The following is a 27,492-nucleotide window of genomic DNA, read 5'->3' on the forward strand; positions in this document are numbered from 1 at the left end:
TTTTTTTTTTTTTTTTTTTACATTCCTGAGTACAGAACTACATAAGCAGTCATGTTGTTACAAGAAATTTGACTTTTTTTTTTTTTAGATATCGGTTTGCGTTTGTCTGAAGAGAAAAGAGTAACCAGGAAAATACCCAGAAGCCCCAGCAAGCGGATCTAAAGCTGGGAAAAGTGCTGGAATATTCAAGTACGAAAATGAATCCTCAACGCTCAACATGATACCGTAACAACAATCATCACACAAGGGAGGAAAATAATACAAATGCAAACTAGCACTGTGAACCACGCCCTGAAATGCATGCTTTTAAAAAAGCATAAACTTAGGATCTAAATAAGATAAGGTACAAAAGGAAGGTCTGATTCCACACACAGCTAGCTGAACCAGGTCTGATCCTGTACACACAGCTAGGTGAACCACATATGTACACACAGCTAGCTGAAGCATGTACGTACACACAGCCAGCTGAACCCCATACGTACACACAGCTAACTGAATCATGTATGTACACACAGCTAGCTGAAGCATGTACGTACACACAGCTAGCTGAAGCATGTACGTACACACAGCCAGCTGAACCCCATACGTACACACAGCTAACTGAATCATGCATGTACACACAGCTAGCTGAAGCATGTACGTACACACAGCTAGCTGAAGCATGTACGTACACACAGCTAGCTGAACCCCGTATGTACACACAGCTAGCTGAAGCATGTACGTACACACAGCCAGCTGAATCATGCATGTACACACAGCTAGCTGAATCATGTACATACACACAGCTAGCTGAATCATGTACGTACACACAGCTAGCTGAATCATGTACATACACACAGATAGCTGAATCATGTACGTACACACAGCTAGCTGAATCATGTATGTAAACACAGCCAGCTGAATCATGTACGTACACACAGCTAGCTGAAGCATGTACGTACACACAGCCAGCTGAACCCCATATGTACACACGGCTAGCTGAATCATGTACGTACAGACAGCTCGAGCTAGCAGAGCCACATACGTACACAAGCCCTTCTACAAAACGGCATTTTTTGTAGAAGGCACTGGCACCAGGACTGGGGGGTTTTTTGGTTTCAATTTTCCGTCTTCATTTACTGGTCAAATCGTCTCATCAATTGTATAGCTGACTGGGAGTTTAACTGCCCTGAGTGACATTTTAACTTCTAAAAAAGATTATAACTTCAGCCTCTGAACATGTCAAACGTGCAGAGAATGCAGTCTATATTGCAAACACTATGAATTAAATTATTTGTGGACAGCTACCTTCTTTAAAATTGGTCACATTTGTCACCCATGGCAGTTAATGAACTGGGTGGCTTTTGTCAACCAGGGCAGCGAATGGGTTAAATCTTGCAGCAGTAATAAATGTTTTGGGTGAAATAACTAACTTCCAGTGGTTAAACCGACAGGTAAAAGAGCTGAGCAATGGAAAAAGGCAGCAGTGAGTATATGACCAGGATAATTAAGCAATACAAATACGTTGACACACACACACACACACACACACACACACACACACACACACACACACACACACACACACACACACACACACACACACACACACACACACACACACGCCCAGCCCTTCCAGAAGCGGATTCTGATGACCCTGTAGTACAGCTAAACCATGGAAGACTGATTCCTATCCCATGGCATTTCCCTGTCCCAACATTACACGGAACGTGCGTCTGGAATGCGTTCAGTAACTCCGTATTGTTTCAGCTTCAGAGCGACGTGCCTGCTTTGCCTCTCCAAACGCCATGAAAAACCCTCAGAGCTTCCCGTAACGGACGGCAAGTCAAAGCAGTCTGTGGAATAACCTGTTAAAGCCAGGGCTTTGGAACGAGCCTGTTTTACAACTAAATAAAACAATAAATAAAATATAAAGATAAATTAAAGAGCAAACGAGGAATGAAAGGATGAACACTAAAGGACCCCCTGGTCAGCACCTCCTGGCGGTCAGCACTGTGACGCTATGAGGACGGGTCTGTTGGGCTGATACTCCTCTCCTCTCACCAACGCAGTAAAACACACAATTACACACGCAATTACAGCTGTGATGCACCGTTAAATCTCCCTGCACATCAGCAGGGGATCAGTCTGGTTGAATAATGTGGTCTTCGCCTCCATGTCCGCCCGTTAGCCAGCTCTACACACAGCGCTAACGAGCTACCGCCCTCTCTCTCGCTAACGGACAGCTAGCAGTCTGCTCTACACACAGCGCTAACGAGCTACCGCTCTCTCTCTCGCTAACGGACAGCTAGCAGTCTGCTCTACACAGCGCTAACGAGCTACCGCCCTCTCTCTCGCTAACGGACAGCTAGCAGTCTGCTCTACACAGCGCTAACGGACAGCTAGCAGTCTGCTCTACACACAGCGCTAACGAGCTACCGCCCTCTCTCTCGCTAACGGACAGCTAGCAGTCTGCTCTACACACAGCGCTAACGGACAGCTAGCAGTCTGCTCTACACAGCGCTAACGAGCTACCGCTCTCTCTCGCTAACGGACAGCTAGCAGCCTGCTCTACACAGCTACCGCCATCTCTCTCGCTAACGGACAGCTAGCAGTCTGCTCTACACAGCGCTACTGCGGTTCTCTACTAGCTGACCACAGTCACCTAATAACACACAACCTGCGACGTCTGGCTGTAGGACCCCGCCGCCTCATTGCTGCTAATGTCTTTTCCACCTGAGTCTGAAAAACAACTGAAAAACTGTTGTCGTCAACAAGAATTAGCCAGACGAAAAAACACGAAAGGAATTTACATGTGTGAGAATAAGCGGTGCGAGTACTTCAGTTTTAAATGTAATCCTGAAAAAGAAAGGCCCAATGCTTGTACGTTTCCCCTTTGATAAGAGTTCCACATAGAAACATTTCTGTCATCATCTCTCCAGCCTGTGACCCGCCCTTCAAAGCCTCACAGTGCCTTTTGCTCAACCACCATTTTAGCATTTTCTATTCGGGTCTGGTGACCAAAGCCTGCGTCAAATCCTGTCCTTTTCCACCACCCAGAGTTTTGAATCAATCGTGTTTCTTAAAAGCCAACAGAACACACCTTCTACCGCAGTCACGAGTCCTGCGGTCAAATGTCACTCCACAACAAGGACACGAGCAGTGCGCGTCAGACACACAAAGGTACACACATTCTTTTTTTTCTGTTTTTCTACATATTTTCACGCAAACCGAGGGGGAAACAGCTCCCGGTCGAGACACACCAGGTAACACACAGTAACCAGGTAACGCACGGTAATCAGGTAGCACACGGTAACCAGCCAGATTGGAGTGTCAGTCCCGTCTGATTGGACCCGGGGATCTGGGCGGAGCTACAGTACCGCCTCCAGCCCGAGAGACAGGGGGCGGAGCCTCAGAGGGCCCTACGGAAACCAATCAGAACTGACCTTCACCAACCAGGGGCGTGTCTTAAACCCAGGTTTCTTGGTTGCGCAGACAAGTCCAAAAAGTCATGTCCTGATAAGGTAAACCCTCTTTGACAGTGAAAAGAAAGCAGGTTTGTTTGTTTGTTTGTTTGTTTGTCTGTTTGTTTGAAAAGGCTCCGCGGTAAAAGGTTTCAGAAGCACAGGCCAGGTTCCGCCAGCTTGCACAGGTGAGCCCCGGCACGTCTTACCTGTGTGTGTCCCAGCTCTGCAGAAGCAAGGAGCAGACCAGGGGGGGCCAGCTGGACCCCCCACCGACACCCTTTTCTGCTTGTTATGTTCTGGAGATGCTGGTCAGGCTGTTTCTGCTCCAGGAAGTGAATACTTTCCCAGTCTTGTCAAAAGAAAATAAAAAGCTTTGAATTTAATGTTGAATGGATGCTGGGTCTGAACTGGTGCTGGGTTTAACAAGTGCTGGGTTTGAACAGGCGCTGGGTCTGAACGGCTGCTGGGTTTCGTTAAAAATAATTTAGGCATTTTGAAAGGTGCAGTTTCTTGGTTTGTCCACAGGGGGCGCCGCCGGGCCCTAGCTCTCGGGCTCCTCCAGGTGCCGGGGCAGGCTGGGCGGCTGATTGGTGGTGCTGGTTCCCCGGGTGACGCGCTGCTCCTGCTCCAGCGGGGCGGGGGAGAGGCTGCGCGCCGCGATACCGCCGCCGGCCTTCAGGGGGCGCTCCGGGGTGGGCAGCAGGGGCTTCAGAATGCTCACCAGGCAGAAGGCCGAGCCGCTCTTGGGGATGAAGTTGACCTTGTTCCTGTCGGGGCAGAGGAACTGCGGCGCGTCCGGCCGCATCCTGACCCAGCCGCGGGAAAACCAAAACGAAACATGAGAATCGGACGTTTTTTTTAACGTCTTTTATACATTATACAACAGTTAGTTCCGACCTAGCAATTTGATTGGCTGAGAGACATTCGAAGGAGTGATATAATCTCACATTACACGTAAACTTGGCGAAACTCAAAAACTCTTATAAACTTGTAACCTAGCAACACTTAGAACCGAGAAAACGGCATAATAATAGTTGTTACTTTATGTGAGTTACTGTATTGTTTAATTTTCCTGTAAATACAGAAACCTGTTTGTAAAGCTGTTGTGTAACTGCAATTATAATCTGGCGTCACAGCACAGCGGTGACATCATCTCATGGTCAATTATCGTGTATTATTGCATAACTACAATATTCTACTTGTGATTATTTCACTCCTTTACATGTTATATTCTCTATATTCCTTATACAACTATATATTTTATAGTTCTGAACAAAAGGATGTTATAATGAAATCTCTTTTAATTCCATGTTCCCAGTTCAGGGGTCTGGAGAGTTGCAGACTGCAGTGAAGTTGACTGCAGTGAAATTTTTCATAAATGTGAATAATTTGAGATTTCAAGGTGAAAACAAAAAAACAAATCCCCATGGCTCCCTGGGGCCAGGGATGGTGACACCAAGCTCCCCACTAAAACTGGGAGATAAGGAAGAAAACAGAAGTATGGGGAGAATGAGGAGGAGGTAAAGAAGGATGGAGTGAGTGTGCGGAGGAGATGGAGAAGGATGGAGAGAGAGCAGGATGAGAAGGATGGAGAGGGCAGGAGGAGCAGGAGGTACTCACGGTGTCTCCTCGAAGACCTTCACCCGCTCGCAGCCCTCGGGGGGTTCACGCTTGAACATGTAGCTGTTGTTGGGTTTGGGCGATGAGGCGTATTTGGGCAGGGGGGAGTTCGAGCCCAGGTCTGGGGGGGAGAGGGGGTGGGGGGTGTCAGTCGTTACCAGGGAAACACGTCTCACTAGGCCTGATACACTGTGTTATGCCTGATACACTGTGTTACGCCTGATACACTGTTACACCTGATACACTGTTACAACTGATAAACTGTGTTACACCTGATACACTGTGTTACACCTGATACACTGTGTTACACCTGATACACTGTGTTACGCCTGATACACTGTGTTACCTGATACACTGTGTTATGCCTGATACACTGTTACACCTGATACACTGTGTTACACTGGCCTCTCCCTCAGCCGAGCACACCTGAGCGAGCGTCACCCTGGCTGTTTGCTGCTCAGACAGCGTTACTGCACGCGTCACGCACCTTTGCTGCGCCCGTCCGTCAGCAGGTCGTCGTGGGAACACGGGCTGCCGGTGTCGTTGGTGACGGTGAGGAAGGTGGGGGACACCGACTGTGAGCGGCTGCTGCTGTCGCTATGGTTACTGCCCCGGCCCCCCCCGCCCCCGCCTGAGGGGGTCTGCGTGTCGATGCTGCGCGTGCTACTGCTCCGCTGGGGGAGGGGAGGGGGGGCGCGGTGACCGTCAGGGACATCCTGAGGCTGGAGGGAGAGAGAGGGGGTGAGAAAACACTCTCACACCACGCACACTCACACTCACACGCACACGCACACGCACACTCACACGCACACGCACACGCACACGCACACGCACACTCACACTCACACTCACACTCACACTCACACGCACACGCACACGCACACGCACACTCACACTCACACTCACACTCACACTCACACTCACACTCACACTCACACTCACACTCACAGGGCCCATATTCATGTTATACAGGGACACACATGCTCAGGGCCCACAGTCATGTTATACAGGGACGGACACACACACACACACACACACGCACCACTCACACACACACACACTAACACACACGCTCAAGGCCCCACTGTGTGCGGGTGGCTGAGGGTGTGGGTGTCGGCCATCTTGGCTCCACTCACCAGGAGCTGCTCGTCGCGCTCCCCGGTCTCCCGGACGATGATGCGCTCGATCTCCTGGTTCAGGCCCTCCACGCTGTTCCGGAAGCGGGACACGGGCTTGGAGATGGGAATGGGGATCAGGACACTCTTCGGGATCGGAGCCTGGGGGAGAGGGGGGGGTTAGCACTCCGGGAGAGAGGCAGTGTGGCACGTGCATCTGTGAGCCAAACTTGTCACACTCACACACACACACACTTCTCACTCACACACACACACACACACTTCTCACTCACACACACACTCTCACACACACACTCTTCTCAGTCACATACACACACTCACACACTCACACACACACACTCTTCTCAGTCACATACACACACTCACATACACACACACACTTCTCACTCACACACACACACACACACACTCTCACACACACACACTCTTCTCAGTCACATACACACACTCACATACACACACACACACTCTCACACACACACACTCTTCTCAGTCACATACACACACTCACATACACACACACTTCTCAGTCACATACACACACTCACATACACTCACACACACACACACTCTTCTCAGTCACATACACACACTCACATACACACACAGCGTCTGTAACACCTGTAGTTCCCCAGCTCACCTTACCTGAGTGCTGCTTCCAATCACACAGCTCGACTTTCTCCCTCCTTCTCCCCCCTGCTCACTTTCACTCACTTCCCCCTCCTCTCTCTCTCTCTCTCCCTTTCTCCCTCTCAAGGATGGCAGGAGCACAGGGAAGCTCTCCTGTGACGCAGTGAGTGAGTGTGTGTGTGTGAGTAAGTGTGTGTGTGTGTGTGTGTGTGTATGAATGTGAGTGTGTGTGTGTGTGTGTGTCTGAATGTGAGTGTGTGTGTGTATGAATGTGAGTGTGTGTGTGTGTGTGTGTATGAATGTGAGTGTGTGTGTATGAATGCGAGTGTGTGTGTGTGTGAGTGTGAGTGTGACTTCACACAGTCACTCAGTGCTGATGTGAGTGGCAGTTTTGGGGCTCCTGTGCTTTAACGTGGGGCAGGTCAGCAGGTAACTGGGGCTGCAGCGGGGGGTCAGTGTAGAACTGGGACGGCACTGGGAGAAAGTGGGGCATCTTAAAAACCCAGCCTGTCTGTGATTGGCCTGTTTCAGCACCCTCAGGAGGCTGAGAAATGACTGACCCACTGACACACTAATGCTGAGATACACACCTACACACACACACACACACACACACACACACTGAGATACACACCTACACACACACACACACTGAGATACACACCTACACACACACACTGAGATACACACCTATACACACACACACTGAGATACATACCTACCCACACACACACACAGATACACACCTACACACACACACACACACACAGATACACACACACACTGAGATACACACCTACACACACACTGAGATACACACCTACACACACACGGAGTACACACCTACACACACACACACACAGAGATACACGCCTACACACACTGAGATACAAACCTACACACACACACACACACACACACAGCGATACACACCTACACACACACACACACACTGCAATACAAACCTACACACACGCAGCGATACACACCTACACACACACACTGAGTACACACCTACACACACACACACTGAGACACACACGTACACACACACACTGCGATACACACCCACACACAGCGATACACACCTACACACACACACACACACTGAATACACACATACACACACACACAGAGATACACACCTACACACACACACACACAGAGTACACACCTACACACACACACTGAGATACACACCTACACACACACACACACACACACTGCGATACACACCTACACACACACACACACACACTGAGTACACACCTACACACACACACTGAGAGACACACCTACACACACACACACACACTGCGATACACACCTACACACACACACACACACACACACTCATACATACACACATACACACACTGAGATACACACCTAAACACACACACACACTGAGATACACACCTACACACACACACACACACACTGAGATACACACCTACACACACACACACTGATATACACACCTACACACACACACACACACACACTGATATACACACCTACACAGACACACACACACACAGATACACACCTACACACACACACACACACAAACACAAACACACTGAGATACACACCTACACACACACACACTCAAACATACTCACGTACACACACACACACTGATACACACCTACACACACACACACACACACACACACACACTGAGATACACGCCTACACACACACACACACACACTCAAACATACACACACACACATCCTAATAACATGCACACAAACATATACACACACACTGAGATACACCTACAAGCACATATATACACACAGACGTATATATACACAATCACACACACACACACACACACACAGTGAAACACGCTCACGCTGAGATACACGTGTACACTCACACAATCACACACACTCTGACACACACACACACTCACACTCACAAAATGCTCCATATTTTCTCAGCCCAGCTCAATCCCTCTCTCCCCCTGATGGAGCTGTTTCTCCACTGCGTTGCGCTGACAATAAGCAGCTGGCCCTGAAACCATGGCAACCATCTCTTTCTGCTCTACTCCACCAATCCCGTGGCAGCAGACGAGGCCAGCCAGCCAACGCCACCACAGCTAACAAATTAGCCATGACATCACTGCAATACTAAACGACAAGAACTCAAATCAGATTGTTGGTGAAATTAAAATGGATGAAACTCGCCAGATTTACGTACATGAAGCTTGCAGCACAAACAAGGGTGTGTTGTTGCGGTTGCAGTCTGCCTGAAATTAACGTCTTATTTACGAAGGCTACAGCTCATTATGTAATGACACAGGCACACAGACCACCGTACACACACACAGGTACTGTACACACACAGACACCACTGTACACACACACAGGTACTGTACACACACAGACACCACTGTACACACACACAGGTACTGTACACACACAGACACCACTGTACACACACACAGGTACTGTACACACACAGACACCACTGTACTGTAGAGTGTAAAATCCCTACATTATTGTTGGGGATACACCCCGACAGTACACACACACACACACACACACACACACACTCACACTCACACTCACACTCACACTCACACTCACACCCCATTACATTACATTATTGGCATTTGGCAGATGCTCTTACCCAGAGCGACATACAGGTCATCAGACTAAGCAGGAGACAATCCTCCCCTGTAGCAGTGCGTGGTTAAGGGCCTTGCTCAGGAGCCCAACGGCTGTGCGGATCTTATTGTGGCTACACCAGGATTAGAACCACCAAACTTGCGTGTCCCAGTCCCAGTCATTTACCTTAACCACTACACTACAGACCCCCACACAGATTGCTGCACACACACTACTGTACACACACACATACACACACACAGACTGCTGAACACACACACACACACACACACACACATGCCTTGTTGGGGCAGTGGAATGCCTCCCCCTTTCTCTCCAAATTAAACACGGGCCCACTAATAGATGGCCACTGAAATCACATTTCTACACAGCCTGTAGCCTAGTGGCTAAGGTACAGCCTGTAGCCTAGTGGCTAAGGTACATGACTGGGGAAGCCTGTAGCCTAGTGGCTAAGGTACAGCCTGCAGCCTAGTGGCTAAGGTACATGACTGGGGAAGCCTGTAGCCTAGTGGCTAAGGTACAGCCTGCAGCCTAGTGGCTAAGGTACATGACTGGGGCGGCCTGTAGCCTAGTGGCTAAGGTACAGCCTGCAGCCTAGTGGCTAAGGTACATGACTGGGGAAGCCTGTAGCCTAGTGGCTAAGGTACAGCCTGCAGCCTAGTGGCTAAGGTACATGACTGGGGCAGCCTGTAGCCTAGTGGCTAAGGTACATGACTGGGGAAGCCTGTAGCCTAGTGGCTAAGGTACAGCCTGCAGCCTAGTGGCTAAGGTACATGACTGGGGCAGCCTGTAGCCTAGTGGCTAAGGTACAGCCTGCAGCCTAGTGGCTAAGGTACATGACTGGGGCAGCCTGTAGCCTAGTGGCTAAGGTACAGCCTGCAGCCTAGTGGCTAAGGTACATGACTGGGGCAGCCTGTAGCCTAGTGGCTAAGGTACATGACTGGGGCAGCCTGTAGCCTAGTGGCTAAGGTACAGCCTGCAGCCTAGTGGCTAAGGTACATGACTGGGGAAGCCTGTAGCCTAGTGGCTAAGGTACAGCCTGCAGCCTAGTGGCTAAGGTACATGACTGGGGCAGCCTGTAGCCTAGTGGCTAAGGTACATGACTGGGGAAGCCTGTAGCCTAGTGGCTAAGGTACAGCCTGCAGCCTAGTGGCTAAGGTACATGACTGGGGCAGCCTGTAGCCTAGTGGCTAAGGTACAGCCTGCAGCCTAGTGGCTAAGGTACATGACTGGGGCAGCCTGTAGCCTAGTGGCTAAGGTACAGCCTGCAGCCTAGTGGCTAAGGTACATGACTGGGGCAGCCTGTAGCCTAGTGGCTAAGGTACATGACTGGGGCAGCCTGTAGCCTAGTGGCTAAGGTACATGACTGGGGCAGCCTGTAGCCTAGTGGCTAAGGTACATGACTGGGGCAGCCTGTAGTCTAGTGGCTAAGGTACATGACTGGGGCAGCCTGTAGTCTAGTGGCTAAGGTACATGACTGGGGCAGCCTGTAGCCTAGTGGCTAAGGTACATGACTGGGGCAGCCTGTAGCCTAGTGGCTAAGGTACATGACTGGGGCAGCCTGTAGCCTAGTGGCTAAGGTACATGACTGGGGCAGCCTGTAGCGTAGCGGAAAAGGTCATATTAGTGCAGCTGCTGGGCCCCTGATGGCCCCTGATGGCCCCTGATGGCCCACAACACAGTTTTTAGTGTTTTTTAGCTTTCGATTTGTTAATTCAAGTGCTATTTCTCCAAACCGTTTATAAAACAATTTCCCACATGAAGTGACATGTTTATCGTACAGAGAGCTGACCACAGGAGGGGGAATTGGGCTCAGGGGTGGGGTTAGGGGCTTTAAAAAAAAACAAAAAATAAAAACCTACATCTTTGTGAATTTTTTGTGTGGGTATTAGAAACTAAAACCAGGAAGAGAATGCTGATGTGCATGGGCCCTTAACCCCATAATGGTCCAGGGGGGATTGGCCCCTGCTCAGTCAAATCAACTGTAACTTGCTATGGTTAAAAACTTCATCTAAATAACTATGATATAATGTAAGGTACACTGAGTACACAGTACTGAGATATTTTAAAAACTAGTGGAAGAAGCTGTTACTGTTTATACTGAAACAAAATATGTTTAAAAACTACCAAAGAGCAGGCTGTAGCCTCAATGGAGGGGGTTTGTGGTCTGGGAAAGGAGGTGGGTCAGTAAACTGTCTCTAACAAAGCCAAGCAGACATTTCCAGTGGAAGGCATTTCTCCCACTGTGTGTTTGGCCAGCAGTGGGCGCTGTTGCTGCACTGTCTGGAAGAAAAAGAACCCACAGCTTCAGGCTGCACGAGTCACCGTACATTTAGCCTGGGGGAGAGTGTGTGTGTGTGTGTGTGTGTGTGTGTGCATGCGTGCGTGTGTATGGGTGTGCATGTGTATATGTATATGTATGTGTGTGTGTTACATTTCCATTTCATTTTCCTCTTCAGTCTGTTCTATGTTTGAAACCAGGCTGTTCCCTCACGCATACTCACACTCTCTCTCAAACACACACACACACACACACACACACACACTCTCTCTAACACACACACATACCCACACATTCTCACAGTCTCTGAAACACACCCACACACTCTCTCTCTCTCTCTCTCTCTCACACACACACACACACAGACACACAAATACCCACACACGCACACACACACACACAACCTCACACTCTCTCACTCTCTCTCTCTCACACACACACACACACTCTCTCCCTCTCTCTCTCTCACACACACACACACACTCCCTCTCTCAAACACACACACACACACACACACACACACACACTCCCTCTCTCAAACACACACACACACACACACACACACACACACAGTCAGGCCGAGTTTAACAGCCCAGAGCACACAGCCTCACCCTGGCTCGAGCCTCAGCTGCTTCTCATTACAGTTAATCTGCAGCAGAAACTCCTCACAGTCGGGGAAATACCCAAGAAGAATAACAAGCCTCCCGCAGCAGAAACATAAGCGACCCTGTTCACTGTGTTTTTGTGTCTGTGTTTGTGTGTGTGGGGTGTTTGTGAGTGTGTGTGGCTGTGTGTGTTTGTGTGTGTGTGGCTGTGTGTCGGTGTTTGTGTCTGTGTATGTGTGCGGCTGTGTGTGTGTGTGTGTGTGTGGGGGGGGGGGTGTTTGTGTCTGTGTCTGTCTGTGTCTGTGTTTGTGTGTGTGTGTGTGTGTGTGTGTGTGTGTGTGTGTGTGGGGCGTCTGTGTTTGTGTGTTTGTGTGTGTGTGTGTGTGTGTGTGTGTGTGGCGTGTCTGTGTTTGTGTGTGTGTGTGTGGGGTGTCTGTGTGTGTGTGTCAATGGAACTGGTGTAAATTACAGATACATGGTCAATACCTGCTGTACTGAATCACCCGCACTCAGGAGCACATATCAGGGGGAAAAAACCTTGCATAAATAATATGTGATATCTCTAATTCAGCATTACATTATTCCTCCCAATTCACCACAAACCATAGGGAAAAAAAAACCCTCCACAGAGTGGCAGAAACAGCTTCCTCACCCTGACTCCAAACAAACCCCGTCTGTACTGCGTCTCCAGAAAAAACAGCTGGCAAATCCAAGGTCACCGTAACAACCGCTAACATGGCAACAACAGCATCTCCCTCAGCCTACCAGAGAGAGCGGAGGTGTGAGCTCACCTGTGATTGGCTGATGGCGGCATGGTTGCCGTTGAAGGGGGGCTTGCGCTCCTTGTCGCGATGGTGACGACTACTGTGCTTACTGCGCTGAAGCTGCTGCCGCAACTTAGCAATCTGAGAGAGAGGGAGAGAGAGAGGGATGAGAGAGGGGGAGAGAGAAGGGATGAGAGAGGGATGAGAGAGGGGGAGAGAGAAGGGGGGGAAGAGAGAGGGATGAGAGAAGGGGGAGGAGAGTGATGAGAGAGAGATGAGAGAGGGGGAGAGAGAAGGGGGGAAGAGAGGGGGAGAGAGAAGGGGGGAAGAGAGAGGGATGAGAGAAGGGGAGAGAGAAGGGATGAGAGAGGGATGAGAGAGGGGGAGAGAGAAGGGGGGAAGAGAGGGATGAGAGAAGGGGGATGAGAGTGATGAGAGAGGGAGAGAGATGAGAGAGGGAGAGTGATGAGAGAGGGATGAGAGAGAGAAGGGGGATGAGAGAGGGAGAGAGAAGGGGGATGAGAGAGGGAGAGAGAAGGGGGATGAGAGAGGGAGAGAGAAGGGGGATGAGAGAGGGAGAGAGAGAGGGATGAGAGAAAGGGATGAGAGAGGATAGGAAGAGAGAGGGACAGAGAGGGAGAGAGAGAGGGAGAAACAGAGGAGGGAGGATGGTTAGAGGGGCCATTCATACAGGAATGACATAAAAATTCCATCGCGCAAATACACTCCCTTTCACTGTTTTAGACCGACATTTATTATTATTGCCAATCTCATAAACACACACACACACACACACACACACACACACACACACAACCAAACACACACTACACCTGTACAGAAGAGCAGTGTGCCAAATTGAGCATGTGTGCGTCTGCAAAACACTCAGCATTCACTCATCACACCAGGCTTCAGAACTTCAAGAGCAGTTTTCTGTAACACCTGCTGAGTTTATGCAACTAAAACTTTGTACTGAATGCCAATGAGTTGGAATTTAAATATATAACACCCTTTGGAAAAAAACAGCTCAAGCCATGTTTTGAAAGCCATGTTTTCATACCCAGCAAGACCAGCTTCATGACCAGCTTGGCCATGCTGGTTGACCTGCTCATACCCAGCTAGACCAGCTTAATCAGCACATATTTAAGCTGGTCAAGCTGCATAGTTATATTTTACAGCAGGGTAGAAATAAACACAAGATGAAGTATCACAAAACAGCACTTATAAAACCATAGTTTGGGTAATGCAGAGTTGTAGCTTCCTCCCACAGTACCGCTGAGATAATAAGCAGTGTTGGAGCAGAAAATTAAGTGAAATAACAAACAAACAGACCAGTTACCTAACCAGCGTATAGCACATACTCCATAAACAAGCAGAAATGCATCCTGCTAACTCCACGTACAAGTAGACATTTACATGTCACTTATCAAGACCTATACACCAGCAAGACCCCTCCGTTCTGCCACTTTGTGCCGTCTGGCGCCTCCCCCTCGCCACACCTGCACTTCACGCTCACGACTGCTGTCTGTCCTGGCCCCACGGTGGTGGAATGACCTCCCGGTGGATGTCAGAATGGCAGAGTCTCTGACCTCCTTCAAGCGCAGACTGAAGACTCATCTCTTCAGGCTACACCTTTCCCTCCCTAACTCACCACCATGATTAGCCTTATATATGCCATAGACTGTAATGGCACTTATGTATAGATTGTATAGATATTGTTACTTGTATCGATATTGTTGTTTTTTTTGTTGTTGTTTTTTTTGTATTAGCTATTGTATTGTTGTACTCGGGGTATTCTAGCTGCCAACTGTGGTATGCTAGTTTGGAAGTTGATTGTGTTTACACTAGGACCGGGAACTGTCCTCTTCGCACTTGTACTTGTTTGATCTGCACTTCGTTGTACGTCGCTCTGGATAAGAGCGTCTGCTAAATGCCATGTAATGTAATGTAATGTACATGTAATGAAATGTATCTAAATACCATCTGTTATACTTATGTTAATCAAGCAATATTTACATAAAAATACTGCCATTGGTTTAGTCAATAACTGGGATCACAGTGATTCTTCCAGTTTTGGTTTGAAATGCTGCCAAAGTGCAGTCTCACTCTCAGATGCAGTGCTCTGGGGACAGGTGTGTCTCTCATTTACACACTCAAGACCCTGCTGCTCAATCCGTAAACACCTGAACTGTGGAACAGACAGAGAAAGAGAAAACCTGCAAGAATAAAATCCAGCCAGCGGATGAAGCCTCAGACAGGACAGAAGTACCACAGAGAGAGAGAGAGAGAGAGAGAGAGAGAGAGAGGGAGAGGGAGAGGGAGAGGGAGGGAGAGAGGGAGAGAGAGAGACGGAGGAGTAAAGCAGTGATCGCAGCACTGTGCTCTCAGCTCCAGCGTACAGAATGCAGCCTGCGAGCTGAACTGAGTGAGGGGAGGACTGGGGACAGGACTAGCAGGCCGGGGTCACGGGTCAGGGGTCAGGGGTCAGGAGTAGGGAGTGAGTAATTAGGGGTGACACTGGGGCGCTTAAGGGTCACTGCAGACCCAGATTAATATGATCACCATACCAGTGTCCCAGGCCGGCTCGGGGGGGAGCGGAGCGGGGGAGCTGAGCACTCAATGGACACATGGGGGGGGGGTATCTAATGGGGGGGTTGGGTCTGACCTCTTTGAGCTGGTCGGTGCTCCCCCACGAGGCTGAGCGCTTGTGGGAGCTCCTCCTCTTCTCCGAACACTCATCAGCCCAGGCACTGGGAGTCTGAGAGAGAGAGGAGGAGAGAGAGAGATTAATTAACTTGTGCACCAAAAAAAAACATTGATGACAATCACGTCAATTTATGTCAATATGTATAGAGTAAACATGGGCAATAAAAGAACAGATTTTTTCCACTCAGGGACGCAACTTGTTACCAACTCTAAAAATATCTACATCAATGAGTTAGCGGTGTTATTGGAACAATCTTCAGCTTCTGGCCTCACCCTAAACAACAAAGAACTTAAATTCTTGCTCTATGCAGATGACCTGGTGTTGCGGTCACCCACAGAGCAAGGGCTACAACAACATCTGCATTTGCTAGAGCAATACTGTCAGAACTGGGCCCTGACAGTAAACCTACATTTTTAAAAAATAATGATTTTCCAAAAGAGAGAGGGAAAGAGTCATTAGTGAACCAGTGAACAATAAACTCCGATAGGCCAAACTATTTTGTGTTTGCTGTCGTTCCAGTATGTTCCGGGTTTTATTCAGCGCAGTTATCCAGTTAACTCAGTAATCCTGCTTTGTGAAACAGGTCCCTGGCATGGTTAACGTGGAGTTGTGTTGGCTAACGTGCAGCTCCTAACCAACAAGAATGGCAGCCATTTTGAACACCAGTCAAAACTGAATGGGCAGAAATGGCTGATGGGAGATGTAGTCTGATGCAAACAGCAGGCATCATAATGACTACAACAACACTATTGCAGTGCAGTTATTCATGGTGGTGTGACCAACGGGGGGAATAAGCAAGGCTTTTCACAGAAATCCCTGCAGGGGGGTTTGACACTGCAGTTCTGCTGAGACGCATGAGAAAGAGCCTCAGGGTGCTGATGCAATGTTACGAAATCCCCCCCCTCTCTCTCTCTCCCTCTCCCCCCTCTCTCCCTCTCTCCCTCTCTCTCCCTCTCTCCCCCTCTCCCTCTCTCTCTCCCTCTCTCTCCCCCTCTCTCTCCCTCTCTCTCTCTCTCTTTCCCTCTCTCCATCACTCCCCCAATTCAATTTCAATTCAAGTTGCTTTATTGGCATGACAGAAAATTACAAAAAAAAGAACATATTTAACATTGATGGACCAGAAACAAATGAACACACAAATCTACATAAAAATACTAGGAAATAAAAGCTGAAATTTGGACCTGTCATCTCATGTACAGCTTTTGACCTCAAACTCAATTGTCTTCAGTGTTTAGCAAAGACAAAGGAATTGACGTTGCTGTTCTAATACTTTTTGAGGGGACTCTATACACTCAAACACACACACACACACACACACACACACACACACACAGACAGACACACACAAACATTCATACACAAATTTATTTTCAGAAATAAATGCATTTATTTCAAGAACGCTTCATTGCAAACAGAACAGGCGAAGGCAGGAATACACCCTGGACAGGTCGCCAGTCCATCGCAGGGCATACACACCATTCACTCACACACTCACACCTACGGGCAATTTAGACTCTCCAATCAGCCTAACCTGCATGTCTTTGGACTGTGGGAGGAAACCTGAGTACCCGGAGGAAATCCACGCAAACACGGGGAGAACATGCAAACCCCACACAGAGACGCCCCGGCCGACCGGGATTCAAACCCAGGACCTCCTTGCTGTGAGGCGGCAGTGCTACCCACTGCACCATCCGTGCCGCCCCATTTCAAACATACAGCGGCTAATCCTCAACACCTGCAAGTCTGTCACCCCGATAACTTCCACACCTCCTCCACATCAGATTATCGCCCAGAAGGGTGTTTGTAGCAGTCATACTTGCTGTACAAACACCAAGACTTTGTTCAGTACTACATCTCTCCCTGAACCCGAGACAGTGCCAGAGATACACTCAGTGAGCACTTTATTAGGTATTTATTAGGTCTTCTGCTGCTGTAGCCTATCCACTGAAGAGGTTTGATGTGTTGTGTGTTCAGAGATGCTCTTCTGCATACCACTGTTGTAATGTGTGGTTATTCGTGTTACTGTTACCTTCCTGTCAGCTTTGACCAGTCTGGCCCTTCTCCTCTGACGTCTCTCATTAACAAGGCGTTTCTGCCTGCAGAACTGCTGCTCATTGGAAACACACCTTTCCATTTCACAAGCCAACAATGTAGTACAATCAACAGATGTATTCCCATGCATGAGGGAATGCCAAGGATCTACAACAGCGCAGTGCATGCATGTGTGCATGTGTGTGTGTATGCACAATGTGTGTGTATGTGTAGGCAGTGTGTGTGTATGCACAATGTGCGTGTATGTGTAGGCAGTGTGTATGTATGCACAGTGTGCGTGTATGTGTAGGCAGTAAGTGTGTGTGTGTGTGTATATATGAGTGTGCGCAAGAGTGTGTATGACTTGTTATATTTGTTGTGTGGTCTCTATGGTAACCCGTGTCATACTGGTGGAGTTATTTTGGCAGAAAGCCCCAGGACTGCAGCTCTGTTTGGGTCCAGATCCCCCCCCCCCCCGACTTCCTGTGTGCACTCCACCCACAATGCACTGGGCCAAATGGGCCAGGGGGCAGGGCTAGAGGAAACTCCTTCACTCTGGCAGAACGACACAAACAGAGACCAACACACACCTCAGCACAGAGACCAACACACACCTCAGCACAGAGACCAACACAACCCTCAGCACAGAGACCAACACACACCTCAGCACAGAGACCAACACATACCTCAGCACAGAGACCAACACACACCTCAGCACAGAGACCAACACAACCCTCAGCACAGAGACCAACACAACCCTCAACCCAGAGACCAACACACACCTCAGCACAGAGACCAACACAACCCTCAGCACAGAGACCAACACACACCTCAGCACAGAGACCAACACAACCCTCAGCACGGAGACTAACAGAACCCTCAGCACAGAGACCAACACAACCCTCAGCAGAGACCAACACACACCTCAGCACAGAGACCAACACAACCCTCAGCACAGAGACAAACACACACCTCAGCACAAAGACCAACACAACCCTCAGCACAGAGACCAACACACACCTCAGCACAGAGACCAACACAACCCTCAGCACAGAGACCAACACAACCCTCAGCAGAGACCAACACACACCTCAGCACAGAGACCAACACACACCTCAGCACAGAGACCAACACAACCCTCAACACAGAGACCAACACACACCTCAGCACAGAGACCAACACACACCTCAGCACAGAGACCAACACACACCTCAGCACAGAGACCAACACAACCCTCAGCACAGAGACCAACACACACCTCAGCACAGAGACCAACACACACCTCAGCAGAGACCAACACACACCTCAGCACAGAGACCAACACAACCCTCAACACAGAGACCAACACACACCTCAGCACAGAGACCAACACAACCCTCAGCACAGAGACCAACACACACCTCAGCACAAAGACCAACACACACCTCAGCACAGAGACCAGCACAGAGACCAACACACACCTCAGCACAGAGACCAACACACACCTCAGCACAGAGACCAACACACACCTCAGCACAGAGACCAACACAACCCTCAACACAGAGACCAACACACACCTCAGCACAGAGACCAACACACACCTCAGCACAGAGACCAACACAACCCTCAAGACAGAGACCAACACACACCTCAGCACAGAGACCAACACAACCCTCAGCACAGAGACCTGGGCGGGGCAGTGTGGGTGGGCGGGGCTTGACTGGGCGGGGCTCACCTGGGTGGCCTTGTCCCTCATGCAGGGAGCGCACTGGGCGTGGCTGCTGTCGCGGGGCCAGTGGCCTGACAGGTACGGCCCGGTCAGCGTGTCCAGGGAGCAGCTGTGATGCACACAGGGAGGGGGGGCCGGGGGGGCGGGGCCAGGGGGGGCGGCGGGGCCGGGGGCCACCCGGGGCTTCTCTGGAGGGGGGGGGAGAGAACAATTACCATTACATTCAATTACCATTACATTCAATTACCATTACATTACCTTTACATTACATTACCATTACAGTTTAGCAGACGCTTTTATCCAAAGCATCGCACAAAACTGTGCATATCAAGATCACAGAACAAACAACCAAACAGGTCAGATACCACCATGACTGACTGTCACATGAGACATTAGGGGTAGGGTTATGGGTTAGGTGTTAGGGGTGAGGGGTGCGGGGTAGGGGTTAAGTGGTAGGGTTAGAGGTTAGGGGTAAGGGTTAAGGGCTAGGGTTAGGGGTTAGGGTTAGGGTTTAGGGGTAGGGTTAGGGGTTAGGGGTAGGGGTTAGGGTTAGGGTTAGGGTTAGGTAGTTAATTAGTGCTGTTTGATACCAGTGCATGGCTTACTGCTAAATTTTATTAGAACTAAACACTTCTTTGAAAATGCAATTTTATGTGTGCATATGTGTGAGAGATTGTGTAAACTGTGTGTGTGAGAGAAAGAGAGATTGTGCAAACTGTGTGTGTATGTACGTGTGTGAGAGATTATGTAAACTGTGTGTGTGTGAGAGATTGTGTAAACTGCGAGTGTGTGAGAGATTGTGTAAACTGTGCGTGTGTGTGTATGTGTGTGTGTGTGAGAGAGAGAGACTGTGTGTATGTGTGTGTGTGTGTGTGTGTGTGAGAGAGAGAGAGAATGTGTAAACTGTGTGAAACCATCTAAAATAAAACAGCAGATGCCATAACGCACTACAATGCCAAAATAACACCCAGACAAATCCAGGAAGCACAGCCAGAACCCAGGAACCCTGGGAAATGTAGTCACTTCCTTTGTGTCACTGGGTTCTGGCAGTGACATTTTACCTTTGTTCTATTAACACCAATTAATTTCATTTAAGAATGAAGATCTGCTCCAATGTCTTTCTTTCTTTCGACAGACAGATGCACGCACGCACACACGCGTGCACACACACACACACACACACACACACACACACACACACACACACACACGCACACAGTTGGCAGTGTAAACACGCTCTGCCGCGGTTGAACCGCTTCCCCGCTGCAGACGGGCGGATGGAGACGGACAGGCACGCGCGGCGGCCATCTTTAATGAATTTACAGCTGATTACCGAGCGGCCGGCAGCCTGATCGCCCTGACCTACATTTTCTGAGACGCCACAAATAATTGCCCCCCTCCCTCCCTCCTCCCTCCCCCTCTCTCCTCCCTTATTCGCTCACTCTTTCCTTCCTCTGGAAGCCTCCTCCAGCAGCTCCCCCACTCTGTCCCTCGCTCGCTCAACCCGAACTCTTTCAAGGGAAACGTTTCACAAACACCTGCCATTTTCTCCATCCTTTCTGCTTTTTAACAAAGCAAGAAGGGTGCTGGCTTTCGAAGGAGGTCACCCCCAGATCTAGGGGCAGAGTCAGGGTGACTCCAGCCCACTCATCTCCACACAGTTTTAATGTCCCAACTTGTTTTGTCATTTACAAACCTGGTCCAACCTCACACTGGAAAACCTACAGGACAGCCCTGCTCTAGCTGTTGAATGAGGTGTGCTTTCTTAGGCTTGGCGTGAAAACCTACAGGATGGTAGATCTCCAGGAACAGGGTTGGGCAGCCCTGCTGTAGGCTATGCGACAGGCTGGTACACGGCCTCTTGCTGGGATATTCTGGCATTTCAGAGGAACAAACAGAAATATTCCTCTGAGCTGGAATGAAGGAATTTCCTTCGCATACAGTGCATCCGGAAAGTATTCACAGCGCTTCACTTTTCCCACATTTTGTTATGTTACAGCCTTATTCCAAAATGGAATAAATTCATTTTTTTCCTCAAAATTCTACACACAACAGTTTTTTTTTTTTTATGTTTGCAAATTTATTAAAAATAAAAAACTAAGAAATCACATGTACATAAGTATTCACAGCCTTTGCTCAATACTTTGTTGATGCACCTTTGGCAGCAATTACAGCCTCAAGTCTTTTTGAATATGATGCCACAAGCTTGGCACACCTATCTTTGGGCAATTTCGCCAATTCCTCTTTGCAGCACCTCTCAAGCTCCATCAGGTTGGATGGGGAGCGTCGGTGCACAGCCATTTTCAGATCTCTCCAGAGATGTTCAATCGAATTCAAGTCTGGGCTCTGGCTGGGCCACTCAAGGACATTCACAGAGTTGTCCTGAAGCCACTCCTTTGATATCTTGGCTGTGTGCTTAGGGTCGTTGTCCTGCTGAAAGATGAACCGTCGCCCCAGTCTGAGGTCAAGATCACTCTGGAGCAGGTTTTTATCCAGGATGTCTCTGTACATTGCTGCATTCATCTTTCCCTCAATCCTGACTAGTCTCCCAGTTCCTGCCGCTGAAAAACATCCCCACAGCATGATGCTGCCACCACCATGCTTCACTGTAGGGATGGTATTGGCCAGGTGATGAGCGGTGCCTGGTTTCCTCCAAACATGACGCCTGGCATTCACGCCAAAGAGTTCAATCTTTGTCTCATCAGACCAGAGAATTTTGTTTGTCATGGTCTGAGAGTCCTTCAGGTGCCTTTTGGCAAACTCCAGGCGGGCTGCCATGTGCCTTTTACTAAGGAGTGGCTTCCGTCTGGCCACTCTACCTTACAGGCTTGATTGGTGGATTGCTGCAGAGATGGTTGTCCTTCTGGAAGGTTCTCCTCTCTCCACAGAGGAACGCTGGAGCTCTGACAGAGTAACCATCGGTTTCTTGGTCACCTCCATGACTAAGGCCCTTCTCCCCCGATTGCTCAGTTTAGACGGGAGGCCAGCTCTAGGAAGAGTCCTGGTGGTTCCGAACTTCTTCCATTTACGGATGATGGAGGCCACTGTGCTCATTGGGACCTTCAAAGCAGCAGAAATTTTTCTGTACCCTTCCCCAGATTTGTGCCTCGAGACAATCCTGTCTCGGAGGTCTACAGACAATTCCTTTGACTTCATGCTTGGTTTGTGCTCTGACATGCACTGTCTTTTGATTTGCCTTTCCAAATCATGTCCAATCAACTGAATTTACCACAGATGGACTCCAATTAAGCTGTAGAAACATCTCAAGGTTGATCAGTGGAAACAGGATGCACCTGAGCTCAATTTTGAGCTTCATGGCAAAGGCTGTGAATACTTATGTACATGTGATTTCTTAGTTTTGCATTTTTTATAAATTTGCAAAAATGTCAAAAAAAACTTCTTTCATGTTGTCATTATGGGGTGTTGTGTGTAGAATTTTGAGGAAAAAAATGAATTTATTCCATTTTGGAATAAGGCTGTAACATAACAAAATGTGGGAAAAGTGAAGCGCTGTGAATACTTTCCGGATGCACTGTACATTCACACACACACGCACACACAGACATACATGCACACACACAGACACATACACAGACACAGACACACAGATACACACAGATGAGGCCCAGAGTGTGAATGAGTGAGAGTGTAATCTGCTGTACTGTAGGAGGGTTGTTTTGTCTTTCTCCGTTGGTTCACACAAACCTTCCCCACACGTACTCCTCTCTGTGTGCAGCTTAGAACAGATAACACAGAGCACAAACACTCCGCAGCATTCCCCCGTCAGCCAGCACAGCTTTCCAGACAAGCCTCCGTGACCTCCGCGCCGACCCAACACCTCTGACCTGAACCAACACCTCCTCGCTGACCCAACACCGCCACGCTGACCCAACACCTCCGCTCTGACCAAACACCTCCACACTGACCCAACACCTCTGAGCTGACCCAACACGGCCACGCTGACCCAACACCTCCGCTCTGACCCAACACCTCCGAGTTGACCATACACCGCACTGACCCAACACCTCCGCGCTGACCTAACACCTCCGAGCTGACCCAACACCTCCACTCTGACCCAACACCTCCGCTCTGACCCAACACCTCCGACCTGACCCAACACCTCCGACCTGACCCAACACCTCCGCTCTGACCCAACACCTCCGACCCATGTCAAGGTTCGTCCATTTGCTTAACTGCTGATCATACAACTGCTTAGATAATCTAAAACAAACAACCTGAACTTACACCTGTCCAGGGTCTGTTTGTTTTATGAAATACGCAGGAATCCTGAAATTTGGCCTGTTCACGTCAGGGGCATATTTGACTCCTCTGAGTCATGGGGGGGGGGTTGCCCAGCTCAGCCGTGTTTTTCTCCCAGAAACACTCCACCGGATCTGAGTCTGGGCCTGGAATCACCTCACAACTTCCCAAACCTTCCCTCTGTTCATAACCACATGACCAGGTACGTGGGAATCAACAAACTCATTCATCGTTTCAATTTCAACACATACTGCTGTATGAGTGTTTGTTGATGTTAAATAGCTTCATTTTTCTCCACTGATATTCAGGCCTGGTTGGCTGGCCAAAGAGCTAACACAGAGGACACTTAATGTTATAAATAGACCAGGATCTACATCTCCAATTAGCATCATTTAAACATCACCGTGGGAATGGCACATTGACATGGGAAAGAGAAACCAGCACACTGTGCAAATGTCAAACATATACACACATACATGTAATGCACACACACATATACACACACATAACACACACACACATAATACACACATACACACACAACAGGCCTTTTATACTGTCAGCACTCTGGAGTCTGGGGGCCTGCTGATTCTCATCACCCCAGACCTTATTACATGTCATTTAGCTGATGCTTTTATCCAAAGCGACTTAAGAGTTGATTGAGACTTAAGCAGGAGACAATCCTCCCCTGGAGCAATGAAGGGTTAAGGGCCCAACGGCTGTGCTGATCTTATTGTGGCTACACCGGGGATCGAACCGCCGACCTTGCGGGTCCCAGTCATGGGAGCGGAGTCATTACACATGCTGATCCACTGATTTTACAGTCTTTATAGACTCAGGAGCAATATGACCGTCAGCAGCTTTCAGCGGCAGATATCAAGCGCAAACAGCAGGACTGCCCCACAGGCCAAGCCTCTGTGAGCAGACAGAGCCTGTCATCTCCTCTCCGTCCCCCCGAAAACACAAGGAACATCCCCCTAGCCAGGCAAGCTACTTTGCCTTCTTCCTTTTCATTTGTGGATGAGACGAGACTCCCTCAGCAGTGCCCACCTTCCTTCCTTGTTGTTTTTCTGGCCTCCCCGCCCCTCCCCCACAGCCCAGGGAGCTAATGCGCTGGAGCAGATGGGCATTTCAGCGCCCGCTATCAATGCCGCTAACACGCTTAGCAAGCCGCACAACGGCGCCGCTAACACGCATAGCAAGCCGCACAACAGCGCCGCTAACACTTTTTGCATGCTGCTAACAGCACCGCTAACACGCGTAGCATGCCGCTAACGGCGCCGCTAACACGCTTAGCATGCCGCGCAACAGCGCCGCACAACAGCGCCAATAACGTCAATGCGAGCACTGATTGGACCGACAGCATGCAGCCAATGAGGATGCTGATAGTCTCGCTGCCGTCGCTTCTCATCTGTGGAAAAGAGGCAGCAACAACGGGCGAGCGTCCACCGGAGGGCCGCGCAACACCTGGCACAGCGCGGGTGCCAAACAAACAGGCTTGTCTGGAAATGACAGATTTAATCTGATACAACTGAGTGTTTACACTAGCAGCCTGTGCACATTACACGTTTCAGGCCTGAAAACATGAAATAGGACACAATGGCGGTTTACAAGCAGAAAGGTTAAAATTCCCAAAATATTTCAAAAAAGATGCCACCGTGATTAGCAGTTCCCTTACAGGAGGTTCTTATACACACAATCCCAATCCCCGTGCAAGCCGCGCTGCCGCACAGGAATATAAACGAAAGATGAATCCGTGAATTAATAAAATGAACAGCATTTGCATTCATTCCAGTTTGCACACCACCTTACAATCCAGATGCCCTGTTATGCTGACCCTCATGCTACTCCGTACCTGAGATCAGGGCGGCGTACACGCGCAATCCCTATTATCTCCTGGAGTCTATTGTTTTTGTTTTTCACGGCGCGCACACACACCTCTGAAGATGGGCGAGCCCGGGCTCCGTCTCTCGGGGGACTGCCTGCCGGGCTCCGGGGACGCGCGCTGGGGCGGGGGCTGCGGTCTGTCCCGGGGGCCACCTGAGGATGACGAGGAGGAGGAGGAGGAGGACGAAGGTGATGGCGCCTGCAGCGAAGAGTCTGACAGCCAGAGCAGCGGCGGCGTGGGGGAGGAGCACGGGGATCTGCCAGGCACAGAACACGGGGGCGCGGATAGGCTGCTGATGACGCTGCCGCTGTTATGGTGGATGGTGCCGTGCGCGGAGGACACGGCGAGCTGCTGTTGTGGGGGGGCGGGAGGTGGCGGCTGGGGGGGTCTGCCCGTCGCGCTACCCGTGCCTGACGCGGAAGCGTGGGTCGTGATGGTGGGGGTGCCCCCCGAGGAAGCGCTAGCCGTCTGCGTGCCGACGGCCGCGGCGGGGCTCGCGTGCTGCGAGGAGGAGAAGGGAGGAGAGGCGGAGGATGGAGCGAGCGGGGAGGCGCTGGCGGAGACAGCACGAGTGGGGCTCCGGCTGCTCGACGTCGACGTGCGCGCTCCGGTCGCCTCGCATCCACTGGCGCTGGGGCTGGTTCCCCCGCTCCGGGTACCATGCGGCGACCTCGTCTGCAGGGGGGGCTGTGGCTGAAGTTTCAGCTGAAACGGAACGGTAGCCTTCATGGGCACCAGGCGACCAAACGAGCTTAATCCCGCATTAGCCCCCGGAGCTCCAACACCACCATTCCCACCTCCCCCACCGCTGCTCGCGGGAATGTTGGTAGTCGGCGACACGTTTCGTCGAACTCTCTGAGACATTGCTGTCTTATTCAGCAACGCCCTTTTGTGCGTAAATGCAGAAAATGCTATTTTACCCTTTGTGGAGAATACTCAACGAAAAAGAGGTTTATTTAAAAGTCGCTGGCTTGCTGTCTTTTGTCCTTTGTTAGAAAGTCCATTTATCGTGCTCGTGTCTCTTCCCTGTCGCTGCGCAAACGTCCAGTTCTAGCGCAGCTGGGCTGCTACGGCTCGCTCGTTAACTGGAGCCACTCGCTCGCCACGCACCCTGTCTCTCTGCCAACCCCTAATCCACTCAGCCTCCGCGCTTCCCATTGGCCAACCCCCGCCCTGTAGCAACTTCCAATTGGACACTCAACAAAAGTCCAACCTTTCCAGTTTCTTAAAGAAACAAAAATCCTTTAGAAAGCGAGTGCAAATATTAATTATTTAAGATGAATCTAAAGGGAAGTCCAATGTGTATTGTTTAGCCCTGTTCTGTAACCTGTTTTGAAAAGGTGAGTGTGTACGAGAGAAAGCGAATGGATCAATAAGCGATGTTTTGTAAATTATGTAAATATACATTTAGGATAATGAACTCCACACATTAACAGAACATTACTAAACACTGTTCAATTGAATTATTGAATACATTTTTTTTTTTTTAGAATATGTACTTTACAAAGGACTGAGTAAGATACCAAACCTGTCCTTTCTCGCGAGAACGCTTTGATTTTCGCACACGCAACCATGTTCCTGGCTTGATGGCAAAGCATTGAGAGCGTGTCCGCGCGCGCAACGCCATCTCCACGCCAATCTCCGGACTTTCCCCACATGGAGCTGGTGGGACGACTGCGATGCTTTTATCAAAAATAAGCGTAGAACAATGGCATCGACGCTATTCTTTGGACGTTACGAACTGGAATTGAACTGTTATTTTGAGAAATGGCAC

General features: G+C 49.6%; 1 protein-coding gene across 1 annotated transcript; it reads right to left on the reverse strand.

Annotated features, from left to right (window-relative positions):
- Positions 1–724: 724 nt before the first annotated feature.
- Positions 725–26,816, reverse strand: LOC133116870 (protein FAM117B-like). The gene is made up of 8 exons (XM_061226870.1): positions 25,769–26,816; positions 19,577–19,710; positions 15,790–15,882; positions 13,152–13,265; positions 6,203–6,343; positions 5,554–5,788; positions 5,067–5,187; positions 725–4,252 (listed from the first exon to the last, which is right to left on the reverse strand). Exons 1-8 carry the CDS (start codon positions 26,580–26,582, stop codon positions 3,988–3,990), a joined length of 1,917 nt encoding a protein of 638 aa, XP_061082854.1. The 5' UTR covers positions 26,583–26,816; the 3' UTR covers positions 725–3,987.
- Between the last annotated feature and the right edge of the window lie 676 nt (positions 26,817–27,492).

Source organism: Conger conger, chromosome 17 (genome assembly GCF_963514075.1).
Source record: "Conger conger chromosome 17, fConCon1.1, whole genome shotgun sequence".
Taxonomy (NCBI): domain Eukaryota; kingdom Metazoa; phylum Chordata; class Actinopteri; order Anguilliformes; family Congridae; genus Conger; species Conger conger.